Raw genomic sequence first — 18,684 nt, forward strand, 5'->3', positions numbered from 1 at the left:
ATCTGTTCGATTGCTTACAATTTTTAAAGTTAATTTTATTCTGCACGCTAATTTTGTTCAAGAAACAAAAAATATTTCTAATGAATTTGAATTTCAAACATGTAGTTATACTATAATGCAGGGTGAGGATTTAAATTTTTTCTTTTCGTCCTTATGTGATATGTTGATGACTAAAATTAGCACATTTGAGAAAAAAGATAGTGGTTGGACTCTTAAGAAAATAAATGCATTAGACATGAATATAAACAAATTCAATCCATTACGTGGAAAATCATATATTGAATTACCTAAAGAAATCAAATTAAAAAAAAGTGTTATAAATGTACAAAACTCGGATGATTTATGCTTTAAATGGGCTTTGCTTTCTGCATTATATCCAGTTACTAAGAACTCTCAGAGAGTTTCATCTTACAGTAAATATTCAAATAAATTAAATTTTGACGGAGTTACGTTTCCTGTTAAAATGACAGATATACAGAAAGTAGAAAGGTTAAATAATTTAAGTGTAAATGTTTTTGGTCTTGAATACAATTGTAAAAAGAAAGTACATGAATTAGTTGGTCCATTGTATTTAACAAAATCACGGAAAATTGTTCATATCAATTTATTATTTATTTCGCACGGAACAATTAATCATTTTTGCTACATTAAAAACCTATCGCGTTTAGTAAGTGGTCAAATTTCAAACCATGAACATGCAATCTACATCTGTGACGGTTGTCTTTTACACTTCTCAACAAATGATAAGTTATCAGCTCATCAATTGAATGATTGTTGTCATATTAAAGTGGAATTGCCTAATACAGAAAAAACTTTAAAAGATTGGTTTGAACAACCAATTTCAAACAATGTCTTAAAATTTGATAAATTTAATAAGATGTTACAAATACCCTTTGTTATATACGCGGATTTTGAAGCTTTCCTTAATCCAATTCAGACATGCTTTAACGATCCATCAAAACCTTATACAACTAATGTTCACAAACACGAAGTTTATAGTTTTGGGTACTATATTAAATGTTCATATGATGATAGTTTATCAAAATATGAAACATATAGTGGTCCTCATTGTACTCATGTCTTTATGAATCAGTTGTATAAAGATTTAGAAGTGATTTGCACAAAAAATTATTTTGTCATAAGTCCAAAACCTTTGACTTCCAATGATAATGAAATTATTTCACAATGTAAAGACTGCTTTATATGTCAATCTAATTTAAATGGTGAATGTGCATTATACTTTGACTCGCATACAGGAAATTTTAGAGGAGTTGCACACGAAGTATGTAAGACAAAGTTTAGAATCCCCTATCACATTCCAGTTTTTTTACACAATCTTAGTCAATATGACTCTCATTTTATTGTTCATGCATTAAATTCTATAGAAGGGGAAATTGATATTATTCCACAAACGAAAGAAAAGTACATTTCTTTCACAAAAACGATAAAATTAAATAATCATAAATTTCAATTGAGATTCGTTGATTCGTTTAAATTTTTACCTTGTAGTTTAGACAAACTTGTTCAAAATTTGAAGGAAGAACAATTTCAAACATTAAAATATAATTTTCCAAATAATAATGATTTTTTACGTCTTAGAAAAAAAGGAATTTATCCATATGAATTTATGTCATCACATGATTCCTTAAAACTTTCAGCACTCCCTAGTCGCGATAAATTTTACAATACATTAACCGACACACATATTTCCGATGAAGATTATGAACATGCCAAGGATGTTTGGCAACACTTTCATTGTCAAAATATGTCAGATTATTCTGATTTATATCTTAAAACCGATGTTTTACTTTTAACAGATGTGTTTGAAAATTTCCGAGCCTTATGTTTGCAAACATATGGTCTAGATCCAGCTCATTATTATACAGCACCTGGGTTAAGTTGGGATGCTATGTTAAAATGCACAAAAATTAAATTAGAATTACTTCAAGACTTTGAACAAATAGCTTTTATTAGATCGGGCATTCGAGGAGGTGTATCTCAATGTAGCAATCGTTATGCCAAAGCTAATAACAAATATATGCGAGAATATGATAAAGACACACCAAACTCATTTTTAACTTATCTTGATGCTAATAACCTTTACGGATGGGCCATGTCTCAATTCCTTCCTACAGGAGGTTTTGAGTGGGTAGATGTCACAACTAATTTTGATGTCCCTGATGATTATGAATATGGTTTTATTTTGGAAGTAGATCTAGAATATCCTATTGAACTGCATGATTTACATTCTGACCTACCCTTATGTCCCGAGAATATATGTATTGGTAATACAAAAGACATAAAATTAGTTCCAAACCTTCGTAATAAAATTAAATATGTGATTCACTACAGAAATTTAAAGCAATGTCTGACAATGGGTTTAAAATTACAAAAAATTCATAGAATTTTAAAATTCAAACAATGCGCATGGTTACAATATTATATAGATTTAAATACAAGCATGCGTAAACTAGCCACATCTGATTTCGAAAAAGATTTTTATAAATTAATGAATAACTCAGTGTTTGGAAAAACAATGGAAAATATCGAAAAAAGAGTAAATGTAAAATTATTGAGTCATTGGGAAAATCAGGGTAAAATTCTAGGCGCACAAGATTTAATTGCTAAGCCAGAATTCCATAGTTTATCTATTTTTAATGAAAATTTGGTTGCAGTTCAATTACGAAAGACGAAATTGTTCCATAATAAACCTATTTATTTGGGATTTTGTATATTGGATATTTCTAAAACTCTAATGTACGACTTTCACTATAACTATATGTTTAAAAAGTTTCAAAACAAATTAAAATTATTGTACACAGATACTGATAGTTTAATATATCAAATTTTTACAGATGATTTTTACAGAGATATAAAACCTGATTTACATTTGCGTTTCGATACCTCTGACTATACAGAAAAAAATATATTTGGCTATCCAAAACTCAATAAAAAGAAGTTAGGCTACTTTAAAGATGAAAACAATGGTAACATATTTAATGAATTTGTAGGACTTAGATCTAAAATGTATGCATTAGATGTTGAGGGAAAATTCACAGCTAAAGCTAAGGGGGTTAATAAAAGTGTTACTTCTTAGTATGAAAATGGAAAATTATAAGACTTGCTTATTTGAAAATAAGAACGAATATTGTTCAATGCTTAGATTTAAGTCAATAAAGCATAATATTTTTACTCAAAGAATAAATAAATCTAGTCTGTCATTTAATGATACCAAACGGTACATTTTACCAAATAATATTGATACCTTAGCATGGGGTCATCATAAAATAGAATAAATATTATATTAAATTTTAAGAATAAATTATTATAGTTTTAAAAAACCAAATGAGAGATTATTGTATTTAGATGTATAAGTTGCGGAGTAAAACATGATGTACTGTATATTGTTTCAATTATAGATTTTTCTGTTTAAATAAATGGTGGTTTAATAACAGATTGTTTCATTACTATACTAAACCTTAACACACATAGACGTAGTAGATAATGCATCATTTCAATCATCCATTCACTGCAATAGTTGCTGGTCCAAGTGGATGTGGAAAATCAGTATTCGTAAATAATTTTATAAAATTTTTGAATGATATCTGTGATGCAAATTTTACTCAAATCACCTGGTGCTTTGATGAAATGCAGCCTTTATATAATCTCAACCACATTAATTATCTTCAAGGTTTACCTGATTTATCTATGTTTGACGGAAAAAATCCTCAACTTGTAATAATTGATGACCTGATGAGGGAATCAGATGGTCGTATTGTTGATATATTCACGAAAGGAAGTCATCATAGAAACTTAAGTGTGTTTTATTTATCTCAAAATTTGTTTCATCAAGGTAAAGGACAAAGAGATATATCACTCAACTCAAGTTATATAATATATTTCAAAAATCCTCGAGATAAAACCCAAATTCGATACTTATCTCGTCAAGTATTCCCTGAAAATCCGAAATATTTGGAAGATTCTTACAGAGATGCTACCAATGAAGCTCATGGTTATTTAATGATTGATTTGAAACAAGAAACAAATGAATTGTGTCGCGTTAAGACAAAGATATTTCTATCCGATGGATATTGCACTGTTTATGTACCCACAAAAGGGTTTAAATATGGTAAGAATCAAGAAATTTCGATCATTTATAAATGATGCATAGACGTTTAAAGACGCATAAAGATTTGTTAATTGCTCTACATAAACTGAAGCCAAAATATCAAAAAGCTTTATTAAAATCATGTAACAAAACAGAAATAAATTACATTTGTGAATGTATTCATAACGTACTGCGGGGTAACGTTGAATTGGCCGAGAAAGAAAAATCTAAATTAAAGAAATATAAAAATATTCTTCGAAAATTGGTAAGAAAAGGTACGAATAAAATTAGAAAAAATATAATTGTACAAAAAGGAGGTTCATTTCTACCGATAATATTGGGTTCTATTCTAAGTGGGTTGATTAATTCATTTATTTAAGAAAATGGACAATGCTAAAAAAATGTTACTTATTGAACCATCATTATTGGAGAAGTTAAAACAACACAAAGAAAATGATACACCAAGATCTCGATTAGATACTGATATGCAAAATATCTTAAGCAGTGACATAGAAGATCGAAAGAAATGTATTTTATATTTGCAAACCCTTCAAAGATATCTAAACTTCGTCAAAGAGGATCGACAACCATACCACATACCACTTATAAATGATAATGATTCATATATTGGTTTTAATCAAGGTCATAATGAAATCGATACTGATTATATAAATCATGATGTGAATAAAATAAATGTAGTTCCTTCTCAAACATCAGTGAAGGTTAACAAAAATATTGGGGAAATATACACGAGCTCTGAAATACTGAAACTAATACCGAAAACATATGCTAAAAAAGGTGAACTTTTACTAAATTTGATTTCCTTGAATAAAAATAAAATAAGCTGGGATGAATCTGGTACCGTGATTATAGATAATGAAAAAATACCTGGGAGTAATATTGTGGACTTGGTGAGTGATACCTTGAGAGCTCTTCAGAAAAGTGAACCTATAGGTTGGGAAAAATTCGCAACAACTTTAAAGGAAATAAAAGTACCACTCACTTATATCGGGAACCCAAAGCGAGTGGATTTTATAAACCATTTGCAATTAAAAGAGGTTGAATCTAAATCAGTACCTGACGAAGAATTTTCTACACCAACAAGTAATAAGTACACAGGGAAACTAAAAAAAAGATTGGACTGGGAAAAATGGACCCCATATTAGAAATAAATAAAATTTATTATGATGCATCACATCCTGCTGGCTACAGCACTATTGATAAATTGTCAAAAGCAATGAAGGGTAAAATGGACAGAAATAGTGTCTTAAAGTGGTTACAATCACAAGAAACATATACATTACATAAACCTGTTCAAAGAAAATTTTCTCGTAACAGATATATTTTGTCTAATATTAATGAGTTATGGCAGGCCGATTTAAGTGATATGAGATCTTATTCTGAATATAATGATGGTTTCAAATACATACTTTGTGTTATTGATGTCTTTAGTAAATATGCGTATGTTCGAGCAATGAAAAAGAAAAACTCTGAAACAGTTAAGGAATGCTTTGAAAGTATTTTTGCTGAAGCTAATACTACACCTACACATATACAGTCTGACAAAGGAACTGAATTTGTTTCCAAATATGTACAAAAATATTTTAAATTAAAAAACATAAATTATTATACAACCAATAATCCAGATATTAAAGCAAGTATTGTCGAAAGATTTCAGAGAACTCTTAAAACGAAAATGTGGCGCTATTTTACACACAAAAATACTCATAAATACATTGATGTTTTACAAGATCTAGTGCATTCATATAATCATAGTTTTCATTCTAGTATAAAAATGTGTCCATGTGATGTTAATAATACAAATATAATGAGTGTATGGCAAAATTTATATGATAGAGAAAGTAAGATAAAAACATCAATTAGTATGGTGAATCCAAGAATTCACGTTGGAGATTATGTTAGAATAACAAAACATAAACATATTTTCCAAAAAGGATATGAATCAAATTGGAGTGACGAAATATTCATCGTATCTACCATAATACACCGATCTCCGTTTGTAGTATTTACTTTAAAGGATTTAGAAGGCGAAGAGATAGTTGGTACTTTTTATGAAAAAGAGTTACAAAAAATCATATTCGACCCCACTACTAAATACAAAATAGATAAAATAATACGCTCTCGATATACCGGTAACAGAAAAGAATTGTTGGTGAAGTGGAGAGGTTATCCAAATAAATTTAATAGCTGGATATTAGCTTCTACTTTGAAAAAAATATGAATAAAGATAGTTTTTATTTAACTTTACTAAGCAATAGTTCTATGGATTATTTTCCTGATAATACAACAACATTATTTTCTACGAAACTGCCAAAACCAACAATACTAGAAGGTGAATGGAGGGTTGGAGTAGTAGAATTTCAGTACCCATGCACTATGTTCACCGTTCAAGAACATGAAAACATTATTTATATAACAAAGTTGATGCAAGTACCCAATGAAAGTAAACCGTCATATGTTTATTACAAGACACATATTCTAGCCACAAATTACGATAACATAAATCATATTTTGATAGCACTGAATAACACTCGAGAAAAAATTAAATTTAAGTGCGATGAGGTTTCAAGGATTGTAGTTGCTACGATAACGGATGAATCCATAAAATCTGTAACTCTATCACCTAAATTATGTCTTCAACTAGGGTTCGAACCAAACAGGAATCTCGTTGAAAAAAATTTTGGAAAGTGTCCAGCTAATTTGCATTTGGGTTTACCCTCTCAATTATTTGTTTATTGTGACATAGTGGAGCCTCAAATCGTTGGAGATGTTATGACACCCCTTTTACGAATAATACCATTGGATCCCTCAAAATACATATATGGAGCGTACAAAATGCACGTTTTCTCTCCTCCCCATTACCTACCTGTGATGCGTAGAGAATTTGATACAATTGAAATAGATATAAGAACAAGCACCGGTCAAAAGATACCATTCCAATTTGGAACAGTGTGCATTAAACTCCACTTTCAAAAATTATAATGTACGACAAACGTGATAATATTTCATGTCCATATGAACACTATTATACTCACCAGGCCGGATCGGGTATCGGAGTTATTTATAAAGGAGCACCGTATCAAAGAGGTCATGGAATCGGAAGTTTTCTTGGGGGGCTGTTTAGATCTATTTTACCACTACTGTCTAGTGGTGTTCGAACTATTGGTAAAGAAGCATTAAGTACCGGTGTAGGTATATTATCAGATATGGTTAATGCACGCCCCATGGAAGATTCAATAAAAACTCGTCTAAAAGAAGTCAGCTCAAATTTGAAACGAAAAGCTGATGCTAAAATAGATAATATCAACATGTTTGGATCTGGGTATATAACAAAACGAAAACGTCGTTCTGCGATCATTCCATCATTGACTGCGAAAGCGAAAGCTATTAAGAAATTAAAATTGAATCAAAAACAAATCAAAGATATATTTACTGATTAAATATGTCATTTTTACATAGTCAGTCTTGTGAATGCATTAAGTCCGAATTGGATTTATTTGCATTACCATCAACTCAAACTAGCATTGAAAGTGGACTATGGATTCATTATAAGCCCATTTCATCACTTGCTGATGATGGGCCAATAGAATTTCAAGTACCTGGGGCAGGTGATGACTATGTGGATTTATCCCATACTTTACTCCATATAAAAGCTAAAGTTTTGAATCAAGATTATACAAAACTGACAGTACCGACAGTTGTGGCCCCAGTTAATAATTGGTTACATACACTTTTCAGTCAACTTGATGTATATTTAAATCAAAAACTTGTATCGCCACCGAATAATACATATGCATATCGAGCTTATATTGAAACTCTATTGAATTATGCACCTGCTGCAAAACAATCTCATCTCACTTGTGGTCTATGGTATGAAGATACAGCTGGAAAAATGGATGCAACTGATGAACAAAATAAAGGATTTATTAAAAGACAAGAATTGGCTAGTGAAAGCAAAGAAATAGAAATGATAGGACATTTACATGGAGATTTATTCAACCAAGAAAAATTTTTGATTAATGGCGTTGACATGTGCGTAAAGTTAGTTCGTTCTAGAGAAAATTTCAATCTCATGGCTTCATCAACTGACCATAAATTTAAAGTGTCTATTACAGATGCAACTCTTATTATTCGAAGAGCACGAATCAACCCAACTGTGCTACTTGCACATCAAAAAGTTTTATCATCTACCACAGCAAAATATCCAATCACGCGAGCAGAAGTCAAAGTTTTAACTATACCATCAGGCATTCAGGGGAAAACCCTTGATAACATATTCCTTGGTCAAATACCCAAAAGGTGTATAGTCGGTTTTGTGAATAATGCATCCTTTAATGGTAGTCTCACAAAAAACCCATTCAATTTCGAAAATTATGATATTAATACATTTTGTTTATACATAGATGGACAACAGATACCTTCAAAAGCATTACAGCCATCGTTTGACAGTAATATTTTTACTACGGTCTATCATACGTTATTCTCAGGAACAGGTATACATTTCCTAAATGAAGGCAATGGAGTATCAAGAGAGCAATATGCCAAAGGGTTTTGCTTGCTAGCCTTCGACTTAACACCCGATTTATCAGCAAATTCTTCAAGTCATTGGAATCTTATAAAACATGGTAGTGTAAGATTAGAAGTTCGTTTTGAATCAGCTCTTACACAAACAATTAACTGTATTGTTTATGCGGAATTCGATAATGTTATTGAAATTGATAAAAATCGTAATATTTCTGTAGATTACAGCAGTTAGAATATAATAATTAATGTTTGAATCGTTTGTATCCTTGTGTATTTTTTATGTTGATTAAATACTAGATTACCTTATAAATTTATATAATAAAAATATGTATATAAAATGATATTTTGTTTTATTATGGTGAAACATAATGGCACTTAAATGATAAGTTCAATTATTGATAGTTTAATGGAGTCAACATTTCCAGATTGTACTAATGACTACGTAAGTATGTAGGTACAAAGTTCGTTTTCAATCAGCTTTTATATTATAATAAAATTGATGAAAATATAATTTCATCAAATGTTCATAGATTTATATTTGAATCGCTTGTAATGATATTTTGTTTTATTGTAACCATATAAGTTTTAAATACATGAATAAGATACATTAAAGCCTTATTTATTGAGTGCTAATGTTATTATGATCCCCATAACTATTCAATCCTCGCAACTGACAAGACCCTGTTCTCAACTAATATGAATACAATCGAGATACAGAATTATTTGAACAAAATCGATCCCAGTATTAAAAATAATGTTTACGCGGCAAACCGATTGCCGATATATGTTGTAACGCCCTGTTATATTGTCAGCAATTTAGATAGTGATAATAAGCCAGGCACTCACTGGGTTGCAATACACATTGATGAGCAGGGTATTGGACAATACTTCGATTCATATGGTCGTCCACCTCAGGGATTCCAGCTGATGTTTTTACAAAGGAATTGCAGAATGTATAACTACAATACTGCAAGAGTACAGAATGAATATACCGCAGTGTGTGGCGAGTACTGCATAATGTATCTATACTTTAAGTTTAATAAGAAGAGTTTGAATGATTTCATCAAATATTTTGAAAATGATACAATCTGCAATGATGTTTTATTATATACTTTATTTAAATCATGTTTTAAAAATAAATAATAAATACAGAAACTGTCTTTTTAATCGTAGTAACGAATGTGATAGAGGTAATTAGTAAATTACCTGTATCATGTTCATGGAAATTTAGACATTGAGTCGCTCACCAATCATTAGCTAAATGACCAGTGATTATTAATGATTATGGATCTGTTTAATTTAAAATGCTAACTTTGAAACTATAAGAGATATCGAAAAACGGATCAGCGCAATCGCTCGGAAATACATCAAAACCACCAGTTTGACACCAAACTTCTTTTTTTTTTTTTTTTAGTAGGCATCACGAGCAAGTGAGCCAGAACCGGCGAATCCCTACTACTAGCATCTTATAGTAGCCGCAATAAAAAAGCTACTGTTCTTAGGTAGTGCGGTATCTAGGTATAGCGCAGCGGAAACCAATACCTAATGTTAGTTTGTGCAATTTTTGTTACTCAAATAAATAATTTATAAATTTATATATTTTAAAATAATAAATTTTCCATTACCTTTTGTTGGACATAGCGGGGACTTTTATTTGGTAAATAAATGATTGATTATAACATTTAATCTGAAAAAACCTGCTAAAATCATTTCAATATATTTTGAAGTCTATTTGTAAAACTTGTCTATGTCAAAAACGCAGTCTATACGTCACTATAATCTATGCTATTATTCGTAGAATATTTACATTAGTAATATTTCAGATTTGGCGCTGAAGGATTTTGTTACATCAATGACATCGTGTTAAGTATTGAGAAGTTGAGAGAAAAGTTTCCGAAAGTTCTTTATATAGATTTAGATGTACATCATGGTAGGTATAGCAGAAGGTGTACTTTAAGTACTTTATCACTATGGTTAATTGAAGGTTTTGTGTGTGGCCTTTGTGTTTTTATTCAAGTTATACTTCATTAGGCGCGTTATGAAAAAAAGAGAGTGAAATTTATAGATGTAACACAAAAGTAACCGGGTGAAGTTGGTTCGTAGTTTCGTTCATTCGTAATTTTTTTTTGGTTTCTTCGTCCATTATTAGGATAGGCAGAGGGTTCAAGCCCATACAGCCGTATTCGTTAGTTCATTTAATTAATAAATTAAACTTAAATTAGCCATCGTTGCAACATTTTTACAATATTGATCTTTCTACAAACGTAGAATAGTATGAGGAATAAATAATTTTAAGGATTTTTGCTTTGTTAGGCCATAGAAGTATAACTTCTTGCGTGTATATATAAGTACACACACACTTTTTTCATTAAGACGGAGCTGCAGTGAGAGCAAACGCTTTTTTACAAGCACAACGACTTCGGCGACACCTGTGGTAGCGAACCTCTTACATCTTTGACGATCTTGAGCTTCACGTTCCCCTTCGCTTCAGGGGCCCTATACAAGTAGAATTCGCTTCTAAACCACTTGTACGTACCAGTGGGAGGCTCCTTTGCACAGGAATCCGGCTAGATTATGGGTAATACAAGGGCCCCTATTTCTGCCGTGAAGCAGTAATGTGTAAGCATTATTGTGTTTCGGTCTGAAGGGCGCCGTAGCTAGTGAATAACTGGGCAAATAAGACTTAACATCTTATGTCTCAAGGTGACAAGCGTGCCGCTCAGAATTTTTGGGTTTTTTAATAATACTGAGCGGCACTGCATTGTAATGGGTAGGGCGTATCAATTACCACCAGCTGAACGTCCTTCTCGTCTTCATTATTTTCATCCATCTCTCATAATCTCTCCCTTATTTTTATTAAAAAAAAACGGTTCTATTTCGTGTTTTACCAGCACTCTAATAATTATAAGTTCGATTGCTAGACAAAGTAGCATTTGCTGATTGACGCTATATGAATGTATTTGTTCGTAAGATTCAATCTTTTGTTCATGTATTCAAATCTAGATATCGAAATGCAAGATGTAGTTTTTTATTTTTTTATATGAGAGGGGGCAAACAGGCAAGAGGCTCACAGAATGGGGAGAGGTGAGGCAACCGCCCATGGACATCCGCAACAACAGGTGTGTCAAGAAATGCGTTGCCGGCCTTTAAAAAGGTGGGAATATGCTTTTTTCTTGAAGGTCCCTAAGTCGTATCTGTTCGGGAAGACCGCCGCCGGTAGTTGATTCCACAAAGTGGCTGTGCGAAGCAAGAAATTTCGAACAAAACGCGCGGTTGTGGAATGCCAGACGTCTACGTGATGCGGATGGTACTTTGCACGTAATGTCCGGTGGTGGAATTCGGCCGCTGGAATCAACCCGAACAGCTCCTCTGAGCACTCCCCTTGATAAATGCGGTAGAAGATGCAGAGAGAACTCACATCTCTACGCAATGCTAAAGAATCAAGCCGATCGGAGATTACTTGATCGTCGATGATTCGAGCCGCTCTTAGTTGTATGCGGTCAAATGGAAGAAGCTGGTACTGCACCCGCCCAGAGGTGAGAACAGTACTCCATGTGAGGCCGAATTTGCGCCTTATAAAGTTGCAGGTGGTGGCTTTTAGTGAAGTAGTGTCTCGCCTTACTGAGTACACCAAGCTTTTTAGAGGCCAGTTTGGCCTTCTCTTCCAAGTGACTACGGAACTGAAGTCGCTCGATATATCGACGCCAAGTATGCCAATACAATCTGTGGGAGTTAAAGGAGTGATCTCGAATCGAGGAGATACGACAAAGGGAGACTTTTTAGTGGTGAACGCACAAACTTGTGTCTTCTTGGGGTTGAATTGGACTAAATTTTGTCGGCCCCATTCCGAGACTTTGCAAAGCATAGTCTCGATGTCAGACCCAAGTTTGTTACGGTTCTCGTCGACGGTATAGGAAGCATACTCTGTGCTGTCGTCTGCATAGCAATGAATATTGCTGATTTGCAGCATATCATTGATATGCAGAAGAAACAGCGTAGGAGATAGCACGCAGGCTTGCGGGACACCAGCGTTTATGGGTTTTAAGTCGGAGCATGCACCGTTTATAACAACCTTGATGCTTCGATCGGCCAAAAAGCTAGTGACCCTTTCGCGTCATGGGCCAGCGAGTCATTATCCCTGTGCAGTGGCGGAATGGCTGGCTTGCAGAAGTTTCCTTGGACAGCCTTGGCGAGCGACCAGAACGCACGACTTCCCGAGGGAAGGCGTGCAAGTCTCTCGCCAATTCTGCCAATGTGCTTCGACTTCGCGTCAGCAATAACTCTATTGAAGGACCTGGAGGCATAATAGTTAAAGCAGAATAACTTTTCTTTATTTGAATTTTTATGTATGTTTTTTTTTAAATGGATACGTAAATTTTAAATTGCTATAATTGGGTGTGGCTAAAAATCTCATCATATTAATTTATCCAAATAAAATTATTTAATAATCTTTTCAGGTAATGGTGTACAAGATGCATACAACTTAAGTAAATCAGTATTTACACTGTCATTCCACAATTACGAACCTGGTTTCTACCCTGGAACAGGATCTATTGAGGAAATCGGGTCATTGCTGGGAAAGGGATACACGTGTAATGTACCCCTAAGTTCTACATATAGTGATGACACACTTGAGTACATATTTAAAACGTGAGTTAAAATTGTCTTAACATTCTTATATTTTATTTGTTTCATAGATTCAGTAGATTCAGAAAAACCTTGAATAATAATAATAGTACCTAGTCAGTAACAAATAAATTATGTTCTGTTAATGTTATCCCACATCAGGGTATATACAGAATAGTTTTTTGAGAAGGGTGGTGATGGCCAATTCGGATACTACGAGACTTAGAGGAAAGTCTTGAAAGGAGTCATGCCCTTGATTTAAAAGAAACCAATAACTGCATATTTCTTTTTGAATTTTGACGGAAACCCTGTATTATTGGACCAATGTACTCCGTTGCTGATAAGATCAATCAATTTTTGCAAATAAAGCCCTTCTCAAAATACCACCCTGTATAACTAGACACAACATTCACTTCTTAAAAAGCTTTGAAAGGATACTCTTCTTTTTAAATGAGACTAATTAGGAGTCGGAAAAATAGCATATTACTGGCCACTGAAAATCACGCTCAACCGCTCAATGGGCCAGCAACGCCGTGATTCCTGTGGAGAGCAAGTCTTGGTTATGGCATTACCCAAATGGTTGCAATTTGCAGTACAATTTATCGCCATCACTCATATCGTACGTTATGAGTGAAAACTATCTCACTCGCTTCCTTGGTAAGATTGGATGAGGGCAGTGCAGCACCGATCGTAATGGAGATCTTTGGGAGAGGCCTTTGTCGAACAATGGACGTCTTCCGTGCTTCGTATTCGTTAGGCTTCACACCTACTACACACTTTTGACTTAACTTTTGTTATATATTTTGTATTGTTGTTTTTAGTATATTTCCTAAGGTGTATGATAACTTTAGTCCTGATGCGATCGTTGTCCAATGTGGTGCGGATGCATTGGCTCGTGACCCAAATGGTGCAGGAGGACTCACATTGAAGGGATACTGTACATGTGTTCAGATGGTGCTGGATAGAGAAGTACCAACTCTTCTCTTAGGCGGAGGTACTTACAAATCTAAAATAATCGAATCCGCCCGCGATTAGAATAGGATGGGAGTTGCGTTGCCTTTTGGAAGCATCGGAATCGCGATAGAAAAACTTCGTCCTATATATAAAAAAATGAAATAGCTGCCAAATTTTAGCTGTCGTTTTCATACCTATTCGCAATTTCGCATTTCCACCTCAAACTTAGAGCAACAAAGACGTCTAAGGCAGACTTTCCAAATCTTTAAAATTTATAAAAAAAATGCAGTTTCTTGAGAACTTCCTTTTTATATGAATAAGATATTAGGTATATTATTATAATCTGCTCTTTGGATTTAATCACCTCGAGAAAGTATTAATTTAAACTGCTTTCACAAGGTTTCATCGTATCAATCTAGAAACTTTCCATAACCACCTTTTCCATTAAAAAAAGAACTACATATTAAGCTTAATGTTATGAAATATGTACATTTATTCATTATTATGCATAATGTGATTAAACAAAACATATTGACAAATTTTCAGGTATTGCATAATTGAATATTAATTGGTTATGTATAAGTTAATTATAATAATTTAAATTATTAGATGCTGACTGTACTTCGTCATGTAGACATAAGTCGACAAGACAGTACAAGGTTCGTTCCTGCCCTGTCTCAATTTGGGGGGATTATAGTTCTAGAATATTATACTAAGTATGAGTCAAGGTGGAATCAGAAACTGTTAACTATTGATTTGTTGTTTTCTATTAATTTTTTTTTCGTAGGTAGTATATAAATATATAAACATCTTGCAGGGGGCTACAACCACAGTAATACAGCCAGGCTTTGGGCAAGTCTCACAGCATTGACTGTTGATGTGGTTTTAGATGAGGATATACCAGAGCATGACGATTTTCCCAAGTACGGACCCTATTTTACTTTAAGAATCACACCGTTGTTGACGAATGATATCAACGATAGAAAATATCTAGATTACTGTATTGCTAAGATTACAGGTGAGATATCTACTTTATTTTGAATCTAACTACTACAACACAATATATGTGTTTTTACACACAATACAAATGTGCTGGTGATCACGCTATCCATGTTTAATGACTCTTATATAGCGTTATTGACGCCACACTTATACGTTAAACCTCTCTAGGGCTAGCGGTGAAGGTGGCATACGTAAAGACCTAGATAAAGCCTCTTGCTGCTAGACAATCGATGAAAACAGGCTAGGTTCGTTTCTTTAGTGTGCGTTACGAGCTACGTCTTACACTCGCGATTTGTATGACACTTTGTGTTAGTTTGCTCAAAATAGAGGTTAAGTGTCAATTTTTGGCAACATTTTCACAGCTGTCACAGTCTAGACGAATAAATGATCTATGGTAGAAAAATATTTTATGACTTGTACCAAAGATTTCATTTGTACGGTGCAATGACGTACCCGGATTCAATCCGGAGTACAATAACAGATGAAAACCAACAGTAAAACTATGTAACAAAAGTGAGTCCTACGGGAACTTTCAGACCGGCTCTGATAGGTCCCGTGGTGTGTGGCTGGCTAAAGTGTTTGTTATTCTTACGTGCTGTCCCTTGGGATAAAATATACAAATTTAATTTGAACAATTTGGGATGTTTTTAAAGTGATAACCCTCACTTCTAGGATTAATACACAAATAAAATTTGAAAAAAAATGCAATCGCAAAATGGGGTTCGGAACGCCAGAGGTCGTGGGTTCGAGCCCCGCATCGTTCATAATATTTTGTTTTCAAAATTTAATTTATTTACCAAAATTTATGTACAATGCTGAATTCGAATTGATACGCGATTTGACCATTTAGCTACCCTTTGAATGAAGCCTCCATCCATAAATCTCGGTATGTTTGGTCTGCGCTTTTTTAGTTTTTGGGCGTTTTCTACGGTCAAGTAATAATGTGCACGCCATGTTGTGAATGAGTTTGAAGCGCGCCGTTGCTGGTAAAATTACAGGTTTTATGAGTAACATCTTCAAAGTGACAAGCGCAATTGTGATGCAGCTCAGAATTTTGAGTTCAATCAAGAATCGTGATCGGCACTTAACTGTAAAGGGCGGGGCGTATAACTTACCATTAGGTGAAGGAAAGCTCGTCACTAACAGATATAATTGAACAGCTAAACTTATATCAAAAACTCCATGCTCACGTGCAACCAAAATAAGCGTGGACTAGCTCATTTGCTAAAAAATTGAAAGGAAAGCCGGAGGTTATTGTAATATCTATATAAGTTTGGGAGCTGTTTCTCTGCGAACCAATTGCTATGCAGTTTGGCGGAGGTCTGTATTTATTTTATTTATAGGAGGGGGGCCAACGGGCAAGAGGCTGACGGGATGAGGAGAGGTGAGGCAACCGCTCATGGACATCCGCAGCAAAAGGTGTCAAGAGATGCGTTGCCGGCCTTTAAAGTAGGAGTATGCTCTTTTCTTGAAGGTCCCTAAGTCGTAGCGGGTCGGGAAAACCGCAGCTGGTAATTGATTTAAGTCGGAGCATGCACCGTCGATAACAACCTTGATGGTCCGATCAGCCAAAAAGCTAGTGACCCATTTGCACAACCTCTCGGGAAGCCAGATGGCAGTGAGTGGATAAATTTGGATTTGGAGTGAATAAAGGCTTTTAATTATTATAATTAAAAGGCCGGCTCTGCCCATGTGATCATTTCCTTGAAAACTGCATTAAGCACGAACGCCACACATCCAGATGGTAGCGATGATTTTTGTGTGCTTGTGGCGGGTGGATGCGATGATAGATTTTGATGACAAATCAAACAGCTCTTTGGCTAATGTTTATTGTTTAATAGGTAGTCAAAATACATACAAACCAGAAACCGTCCACGAGCTCAACAGAGAGGCGGTGTTAACTACGTCATAGTTAGTTAACTTTTTTTAAAGAAAATAAGGGACGAGACGAGCAGTTCAGTTGATGGTTATTGATACGCCCATGCCGTTTACAATGTAGTGACGCGCGATTCTTGAAAAACTCGAAAATTCTTCACCTTCATGAGATATGAGATGTTAAGTCTCATTTGCCCAGTAATTTCACTAGCTGCGGCGCCCTTCAGACCGAAACACAGGAATGTTTATACATTACTGCCGTTGTGGTTGTGGTGGCACCAAATTGTAAATTATCCAAATGTTGTGAGTTTTCTAAATTCTGGCTCGAGATTGCATCATTTGGATAGTAGGGATTTCTGCAATATAACGCCAAATTCGATAAATTAGTCAATAGTCGGTGTTGTATAGAACGCTGGTCCTGAGCGGAGGGTGAGGCGTGAGGTTATTATTTTTACAGTTATTTTGGACACAATGCGCTGCGTAGAAATGTGATCGAACGTTCCTTCTGTTTTGTTCTAAATTCTTAGGATTAATATATTATAGTAGAAAATTTCTTCTCATTGGTAACCTACTTTATAATGTAAATTGTAATCATGTTTTCAGATAATTTGAATAAGTATCTAAGACCTAATACGTCAAAACAATTATCAGCAGGCTGTGATGATAAATATAAGACTGACAAAAAGAAAAATATTTTTCATGACGAAATGAACACTGCGAAGCAAAAGACCACGGATAGTGATATATATAACTTCAATGATGAATAAATGAAAATATCTTTGATAAATTGTTGTTTTTGATTCAATAAAATGGGATATTTTGTAATAAATTTAGTACTTTTTCTTCGTATCGAGCTGTTTCCAAATGTTTGTTGTTCTCAAGGTATCTTGTTTCGACGTTGAACCAAACGAGATGGTGAAAAACTGTATGAAGTATAGGTCTAGTCTTTGTAACAGTACGGATAATCAAATATTTAATTATTTTTGATTATTCAGTTCTATAAGTTCACCTTTATTTCAGTGGTATTCTCATCAATTACTTCTTAAGCTATTCAGGGCCATTTCATTATATTCTAGTGTTTCAAGAGCGACTGTGTGGTGATGACCACTTCCTTTTCTATATTTAACAATAGTTAAATGGCGCTAAACCAGTACACGTCAGATAGAGCATTGTTTACTTCGTCACATGTAAATTGGTTGTCAGTTTGAATATGAGTGAAGTATCATCCGCAAAGAATACTTCTATATATATGAAATTAAGGAAGAGGAACGGTCGAAGAATAGACCCTTGACCTACCGATACCGAGAGGTGTCCCAGGAGATCTCCTGCCACTGATATTGACCTTCTGAATTCTATTATTTAAGCATGAGATCAGTAGATCAAGCGCAGATCCTTTTATACAATAGTGACATAGCTTCTTGACCAGCGTTGAAAGTTGAACACAATCGAAAGCCTTAGATAAATCACAGAAGATACCAAGTGCAATAGAAAAATATTCTTGATTAGCTCAATACGTGCTTACGTAGTTGAGCTAGTAAAGCCAAATTGTTTTATATGAAGTAAGTTATGACTGT

General features: G+C 33.9%; 1 protein-coding gene across 2 annotated transcripts in view; it reads left to right on the forward strand.

The window, feature by feature from the left end:
• LOC126974198 (histone deacetylase 8-like) overlaps window positions 1-17,939 on the forward strand; it is a 29,193-nt gene extending 11,254 nt beyond the window's left edge. For both annotated transcript variants that reach the window (XM_050821645.1, XM_050821646.1), the window contains exons 4-8: window positions 10,477-10,583; window positions 13,111-13,303; window positions 14,101-14,273; window positions 15,051-15,251; window positions 17,714-17,939. In XM_050821645.1, coding sequence (XP_050677602.1) covers window positions 10,477-10,583; window positions 13,111-13,303; window positions 14,101-14,273; window positions 15,051-15,251; window positions 17,714-17,877 — 838 coding nt within the window. In that variant the 3' untranslated portion in view covers window positions 17,878-17,939. The remainder of the gene's footprint in view (window positions 1-10,476; window positions 10,584-13,110; window positions 13,304-14,100; window positions 14,274-15,050; window positions 15,252-17,713) is intronic.
• The last annotated feature ends 745 nt before the right edge of the window (window positions 17,940-18,684 follow it).

The sequence above is a fragment of the Leptidea sinapis genome, chromosome 31, assembly GCF_905404315.1.
Source record: "Leptidea sinapis chromosome 31, ilLepSina1.1, whole genome shotgun sequence".
NCBI lineage: Eukaryota > Metazoa > Arthropoda > Insecta > Lepidoptera > Pieridae > Leptidea > Leptidea sinapis.